Here is an 8,236-nt window from a genome sequence, read left to right as displayed (position 1 = left end):
TTTTCTGTTGACTTTTCATGTGTGTGTCCCTTGTGCCTCTTGGCACTCCATTTCATTTTATTCTAATATTCTAGCTTCACCGAGATCTTGGAAGTGGTTTGTTTGGAACGATGAAACAAATTCAACATTTTGTTTTGTCACATTTTCTCCATAATGATTCTCAGAAAAGAGCTGTGTGAACTTTGAATTACATTTAGTTGAAAAAGAAATCATGTAAGATGAAGCTAGAGGGGGAAACAAGACTGAACAGACAAGTATTCTTCATTAGCATAAATTCTGGTTTCTCAGCAAAAGAAGGAGGACAGATTTGAAAAATATTAAGTGCAATATACTCCATTAGTAGTGGAAACTGCCACATAATTTCTTCAAATTTTATAAGATTGCCAAGTAAAGCCAACTCAGATAGACCTGGGGTCATTCTCATCTGTGTTGCATTCTTTTCTTTCTTCCTCTGAGAACTTTGTCCATCATCTCCTGCATTTAGCAACACTGTACTGTAACTTACACACACAACTGCCATTTCAGTGACCTCTGCCTTCTCCATTATGGGCACTGAACATTTTGCTTGCAGATCTCAGTGTTTCTAGCCATCCAAAAACTATCATACTTTCAGCTGGCCAGACTCAAATAGTCAGAGGTGCTGTTTTGCACCTTTTCTGATACCCACATCCCCTTTTCTCCCCTCACTATAAATAGCAATATGCCAGGTATCTGTATTAAAATGTCCTAAAGGGCAAGTGCTTTAAAAGAAAGCCAATGGGTTTGGCAACTATCTAGTAGAATTTGATGTGAAGCAGGAGCATTGTTGAATCAGAATTAGCACCTATAAATTTTGCAAGAAATAACTAGTATTGTTTTGTAACTCACCTGCTTTTTAGATTTACAGTGTCTTCTCACTGACTGTCTAGAATTTCTGGAAAAATTAGATTGTCCCCGCAAAGTGCTACAGGAACCAGTATTCTCTAATTTCAGATCAGGATTGATCATACCCAACTTTGCATCTGAAACAGCTTCTTGACAGCAACAGAAAGGTGTTCTAATATCCCAAATTTAAACAATTAAAACTCAATAGAATCTTGCACTAAAAAAAAAAAAAAAAAAACATCACAGCATACAAAATACCACTGAATATTAAAAAAAAAGAGGGTGGAAAAATGTATACATATTTGTTGTTTATGTAATCCCATTTGTACACAGGGTTTCCAAGTGCTTCTGGAACTGAAAAAAAGATTCAATTATACAGAGTTGAATCCGTATGGTCCAGCAGGCTGAAATAGTACCAACAATCGACTCTTCCATTTCCACAGACTGAGCAATTGTCTTTAAAATTATTTATTCCACTATTTCCAGGATATTTAGTGCTCTGACAGACAGGATTCCTGAGTTACAAATCCATTTTCCTGAGGTGTCTGTCACCAGTGTATTTGCGCACCTCCTGATGACGGCTTTGTCAGCCATGAAAATAACAGTTTTCCCACAATTTTTACAAATTATATGCTTTTAGGAACAGAGGGGTATAAATTATTTTCTCTAAGTTATGCAGCTTGTCTGGAACACAACAAAAATATTTAACCTCTAATTTTCTAAGTCCCAATCTAGAGCATGAACCAAAAAAATACACTTTCTTCGGAAGTGAGATGAAGTTGAGCATGTTCCAGAAGTTCCAAACACATGTTTTAGCTCAACAGGACTAGGACTTACATATCCTGATATCACAGAGCAAGAATGAGGTATGTGCTCAATATTTCTTACACATGCTAGATGAAATTCAGTGAATGGTACAAACATAGGGAGAAATAAGTAGCAGTTACTTCTTTAAAAAGTGTCTTTACTAGACAATAGCTACCCATGTCTGCAGGCTGAGAGAGGGAAGAATAGCTGCAGCATTCAAGCCTAAAGAGAATTGCTATTTGTCTTTTAATTTTATACTCTAGTAAGGGAGAGAGATAATTCTAGACCTTACTTGCTGTAAGTGGTACACAGGTATAGAAATTTAGGAACAGAGTGGCCTGAAGATTCCTTTTAAATAATAGATGGTTTTCAAAGTCTTCAGGCAATGGAGCAACAGTTGTCAGTTATTATGTTGACTGCATTGCCTGTGGTGCTGCTGCTTGTATGAGGGGGCTTCATTTTGCTCTTGGCAAATAAAGGAAGGGCAGTGGGACTGCTTAAGGGAATCATGCTCAGGAGCATGTTACAACATTACCTGCAGGGCTACACCCTCAACCACTCTCAGAAACATTAATCTTCCTTCCAGTCAAGGACTCAAACTGTGTATAGCTTATTAAAATCACATGCCCTGGTGTGTATGAGGGGCATGTGATTTTAATACGATATGTCTTGACTAGCATGCTGTAAAAGATGGCACTGTTGCAACACCCTTCTCCCTTTATTAACTGTATTTTATAAGCTGAATGTGCAGCATCCTTCCTCTTCCACTGTATTTACTAAGTATCTGGAAAAATAAGCATATTGAAGGCAAACAAGACAAAATTGGAATTAATACAATAAAAATGAACAGAAACCTGAGATACTCTAACCATTCAGCTGTGTTCTGAGGACATGTGGCAAGAATCTTCCATTGCCAGGAAATTAATTTTATAAAGAAAAATACATAAACTTGAAAGAACTGAATGACAGTTGTTACTAGCCACATTGAAATGGTTGTCCCAATGACATAACCACAGAAAACAGGTTTTTTTCTCTTTTGCTTTCCTGATTTACAGTTAACACTCTCTTCACAATCCTCTCAAACAGAACTAGTGTAATAATGAATTACAAAACTGTCCTCGTGCCATTTCAGCCTTAAAATGCAAAGAAACAAAAAGAAATTATTAAAAAAAAAAAGACATTTTTAATATATTTGATATCAAAAGACATACTTAGTCAAGTAGAACTTGAACGTTCCTCAGTGAAAATAGTGCTTTTGCTTTCTGTTCCTCACAACACACTAGAAGTGAGCCACTGAATCAGTATAAAACTTTCTCCAGCATGTATTTTGTCTCCTATAGCCACACATTAAGACATCTGTAACACATTATTGCACCTGTAGACTGTATATATTTTAGTCACAAACAGTATTTTTTGTTGTTGTTCTGCAGAGAGCTTATGTTTTCTATTTTTCCTGTTTGACATCTCCAAATATTTCTGGAGGAAAGACTCAAATATATAAACAGATTCATAACAAAGTCTTGAGTTTCACTGAGGCCAGAAGTCTGAAAGAGACATCACATCTGGAAGGTCCACCAAGTGTGTGGGAAAGCCAGACTTCAGGCTGAAAGCTGTATTTGGTTCTTTCTAGTAAGTAGTTCTTAACCATACAACTTCTTTATGAATACTTTTATGTTTGGTATACAATATGATGGAGAGCTATGACTTCTCAAATTTTATTGTGTAGCAGCCACCGCTGGATATTAATTTCTTTAATCTCTTGGCATCATATTAATACATATCTGATTGCAAAAGAACACCATGGTATAAAGTAATTTGAAATATTTTGCTGGAGCAACTTTTTAAGCCTCAGGCTATCACAAAAGGCAATATGAGAAAGCACTAGAAGCACGACCATTACAAACATTTTTGGGACCATGGGTATTTTGATCTGACAGGAGGAACTTGAGATTTTGTCAAGGTGTGGAGAATCACTGCTAGGAACTATTGCAACAAAATGGAAAACATATTCTGCTATATTGACTCTTGCTGGATCACTCAGGTGGTTCTGAATACAGAATCAGGTCCCATAAACCTCCCTGGCATGACCAGAGTCAGAAGCACTGTAGATTATCAGACATTTTGGTCTAAATACATTAATCCATATTTCTAAAGATACTTAAAATTGCATACCCACCGAAACCAGCAGAAGCTAGGCGTACGCTTTGCCAGCGTAGGTCTTCTTTTCTTCTTAGAATTAACCACTGAGAAGCATTAAAACCTTGCAGATAAACTCTTAAAACATTATTAAACTAAAACTTGGCTGTGAAAAGATTGGTAACATTCAGGTATATTTTATCACAAGGCTGAGATTATAATTTGACTGGACTATACTTTGAGACACAGTGATGATCACTACTTAAAGGTCTAGAAAACAAAGCACAGATTGACTGAATTATATGTGTGTTGTGATTCATACTCACTGGCAAAAGGAAAATTTACCCCAAGAATGGGGGAGGGTTGTTTTGTTTTTCTTTCTTATTGTTGTTGGTAAAATGAACAAGTATATGGTATACCAGATAGATATGTAAGTGGAGCCATAAGACATTCTGAAACTCTGGTCGTGCATCTCACAGCATATATGGGACACGAGTTTGAAAAGTACTGTAAAAGACTGCCATTTCACTGTGAATTTACTTTATAAAAGTGGACTTATTTATACACATACATTAGTGTTAAGCAAGCTGTGAATTTGCACCACATTAGATCCTCCGTTGCAAACTTACCCTTAGCTGCATGGAACCACTGTCAGGGCAAACCAATATAGCTAGCCCAGTATAAATTCATAACCAGTAGTAACCACTACCTTCAAGGAGAATGGTATACAATAGTGAGCAGAGCATAACTTTGTATCTAGAAGAAGTCAATTACCTTCCATATAGATAAACCCTTAATGTTTGTAAATACTTTGGGTTACTCTAAATGAAATTTATCTATCATTAAAAGTTACTAAGCCACTTCTAGATACAGATTACTTAAGAAACAGCAGTAAAATACTAAATGCTGTGCTCAATCTGCAGAAGTGGAATGAAGGAACAAGCAGCACAACTTCACCGAAAGCTCTGAGAAGTACTTTGAAGGCAAGACTAAGAGCATTTGCTATCTCCCTTGGCTTCGAGTCTCTTCCTCTTGCTTTTGTGGATCATACACTTTTTTTGTTCTGTTTCTCAAGTTATAAAATACCTACACATCTCTCTGTGGTGACTGCTAGAGTTCTGCAAATAGAGGGGAAAAAAAAAATCTAAGATGGACCATACCAAAAGCACAAACCACACCGCTCAATAATTACTTTTCGGAGGCTAGAATTCTTCTCTTAAAATAATTCCAGAAACTCCCAAAACTTTCTGACCACTTGGTGATGCTCAGCTTTTTAAACAATCAAATGCATCATAGTTTTGATTTACAGGTTGTTCTCAGTCTTTTCCACCAGTTAGTCCTACTATCTCAGCAGGTACTCAAAATTCCCATTGGAAAAGGAATTGTCTGATGTGATAAACCAAGGTCATCTTCAGAGTTAAATTTTAAATTTTAAGCCTATACTTCTATTTTCTGGTCTTAATTTAAAATTCCATTTTGCAGACTTACACATCCGTCTCTCTTTTACGCCAAGAACCAGTGCCAAATAAATTAATGTAAGCCCTTCCTGCAATTTTATCAGTCTTTCCCTGACTTGATTGGCAGAGAAAGCCAGAGAAAGAAGTTCAAAGAGCAGAAACTTTACAAGAAATGCTTGTGACATCAAAGCATTAGGAGCTTTGCCATTAGCGGCTGAAAGCATTTCACTCCTGGAACCTCTGCGTGGCCGTTATCTGATTTCCGACAGAAATCCTTTCAGTGTCAGAGGTCCCTCCTCTTTAATGTACAGCTATGTCACCGCGCTCCAAGCGTTTCAACTGAAGGAGAAACCGCAGCCCGAAAAACCACCCGCGAGGCTGCAAAGCCGGCCGGAAACCCGAGCTCCTGCACCGCCCCGCGGTGCCTGGCGCGGCCGGCTCCCCCGCGCCCCCCCGGGAACCCCTCTCCGGGGGAACCCCTCCCCGGGAGCCCCCCGCGGGGCAGCGCCAGGGTCGCAGAGCCGCCAAGCCACAGGTTTCCTCCGCTCGGCTCCGCCGGCCCGGGCAGCCCCGCCCGCCGCGTTCCGCGCCGCTCCGCGCCGCTCCGCCGGCCCCGCCGCGCCATGCAGGTGGGTGAGGGGGTGGGTGGGCGGTAGCGCGGGCGGACGCTGCGCGGCCGCGGCTGCCGCCTGACGGGACTTCTCGTTGCAGACCTTCCTGAAGTGGCTGCTGGGGATCCTGGGGGTCGCCGCCGTCGTCACGGTCGTCGCCGTGCCCCTGGCTCTGCTCACCGGCAGTAAGTGCGCGGCGGGGGAGGGAGTCGGAGGGGGGGCTCCCTGCGGCCGGGCCGGGGCTCGACTCGGAGGGGCTCCCTGCGGCCGCCGGGGCTCGGGGAATCCGCAGCCACGACGCCCGGTGAAGCGGGGGGAAAGTTTTGCTGAAAGTTTGTGCTTTAGAGAAGGGGGGTTGATAGAGCTGGAGCTCCGGGGAAGCTGAGAGGTGGTTCTTCTAAAAGGTGTCTCACCTGGGAGGATGAGGGGGGTGGGGGGTGGAGAAGTCAAAAGTCCCTTGATTCCCGTGTAAGCTGAGAACATACTAGCTATAAGCGTTACCGGTTTCAGCATTTTCCTTTCTTGTTGCAGCCGAAAGCTGTAGAACCAGCAGTGAAATGCCAGTTAGTCAATTTTCTAGGATGTTGGAAAATAGAAGATTATATTCCCTCTAGTTTGCTTTGTCAGCACAACTTTTGTTAACGTTACTGCTTGAAATTATATACACACCACAGTTACAGAGGTCAGAAAAGTGGAAGAAGATTTTGAATGCATTCTTGGACTCTGATCGGTTTGTACTTTCCAGGTTGTCCTTGTAGCTCTGGATGTTAATGTGAAACAGCATTAAGTCCTCATTAAGCAATGCATTGCTTCCAGCTGGGAGGAGAGAGCTGCAGGTTAATCTATTTTATTGTGTTCTTACGATTAACATCTGAGCAGTCATGATATGTAGAATTCAGTACTGCAAACTCTAAGGAAACAGTTTTCTAGACTAGGCCTTTGTGGTTTTCTGTTTGTGAGGTGTACCCCATGAAGTGTGAAGGTGTGTTTTTTGATTTTGACAGTGTGTTCAGAAATGAACACATCAATTGCTTATGTGCACAGAAAGTTCTGGTGGAGTTTTGTATGTCAATTAAAAAGGCAAAGATTCAGTCAGTAGTGTTCGTATGGCATAATTTACATCAAAATTTTTGTAATTCAGCCTTTTCATTATTAATATCACAGTCATTAAAAGCTAGATTTTCAAAGTCCAGGTATCTCAATTGCATACCTTCTGGGCTAAAACTAGAATCTGTGGATGCTGGCTCTCTGTTATTTTTGGGCAGCTTTTTGCTACTTATCTCAAAAAAAAACAGATTTTTGAGGTGACAGGAAAATACTCTTAATTTCAAAAGCTGGGAAGAGCAAGAGAAAGGGTCTTAATAACTTACCAGATGCATGTGTGCAGGCATAACACCTAGTGCAAGAATTTGGTATGCAGGCCTGAACTCTGCTGAATAGTTGGTACTTGTCTACATTAATGCCAATGCTATGTCTTACTGAAAATCAAATGGGTTTTCTTCTCTCATAAATTGTAGCATAGGAATCCTTTTGCTGTAGAAGTGGCTGCGATTCAGAATCAGTCATTGAGTTATATAGTAAATAGTTTTTACTTTAAAGTTGGATGACATACAGAATATCACCATGCTGTCAGCCTTGACTTGCATCAATTTCGTTGTAAAGGAGTAGGGCAATGTGTCAGTCTTTTTACTGTTGGCTCAAATTACTGCCTGGGAAACCACCTAGCACACCCAGGTGATTCACTAGGTCCCTCTAGATAAAATAAGGATGGAGATGGAGAGGTTCCCATTCAAAAATGTGAATTCCTGTCTCTTCCCAAATCAGGGCAGCAGTAATGTCTGAATAACACCTGTGACCACTGTAGTTTGGGAACTGCAGGATGCTTTTGAATTTTTGACTGAAGGGTGCTAGACGAATGTTTTCTCTTAGCTGACACTGTACAGGTGGTGCACTTGTAATTACACAGAGCACTTAATCACTGACAGTTTGATTATATGGATTTTATGAATTACTTCAGGACACATGAGTCAGCTGAGGGTACCTCCTGGGACAGTACAGGTGCTGGCCTGAGTACAGAATGAAAGGTGGCAAAACTTGGGGGGGGTGGGGGAGGTGGGGGGGGAGGAGGAGCAGCTCACATGACTGTGATTATGTGAAATCAAAGTCTGATCTGATAAAAGTAATTGTAATTGCAATCAAGTCTTTATCTCGTCCTAATGGTTCCAGCATTGTGCAGGGAGTGAATACTATGATTATTGATATACACAGATAATTCTGAATTTGGTAAGAAATCCTTTGGCCTATTGCTCTTCTTGACCCTGTGCTTCTCAATGTGATTTCATTTCATAAGCTTAGCAGTCC

General features: G+C 40.6%; 1 protein-coding gene across 1 annotated transcript in view; it reads left to right on the top strand.

Annotated features, from left to right (window-relative positions):
- The first annotated feature begins 5,717 nt into the window (after positions 1-5,717).
- LOC104363178 (dipeptidyl peptidase 4) overlaps positions 5,718-8,236 on the top strand; it is a 41,429-nt gene continuing 38,910 nt past the window's right edge. The window contains exons 1-2 of the mRNA XM_042784333.1: positions 5,718-5,893; positions 5,976-6,060. Of these exons, the coding sequence (XP_042640267.1) occupies positions 5,888-5,893; positions 5,976-6,060 (91 nt within the window). The 5' untranslated portion in view covers positions 5,718-5,887. The remainder of the gene's footprint in view (positions 5,894-5,975; positions 6,061-8,236) is intronic.

The sequence above is a fragment of the Tyto alba genome, unplaced genomic scaffold (assembly GCF_018691265.1).
Source record: "Tyto alba isolate M040663 unplaced genomic scaffold, T.alba_DEE_v4.0 Super-Scaffold_7, whole genome shotgun sequence".
Lineage (NCBI taxonomy): Eukaryota > Metazoa > Chordata > Aves > Strigiformes > Tytonidae > Tyto > Tyto alba.
The sequence above is the reverse complement of the archived record's forward strand: the minus strand, read 5'-3'. Positions and strand labels throughout refer to the sequence as shown.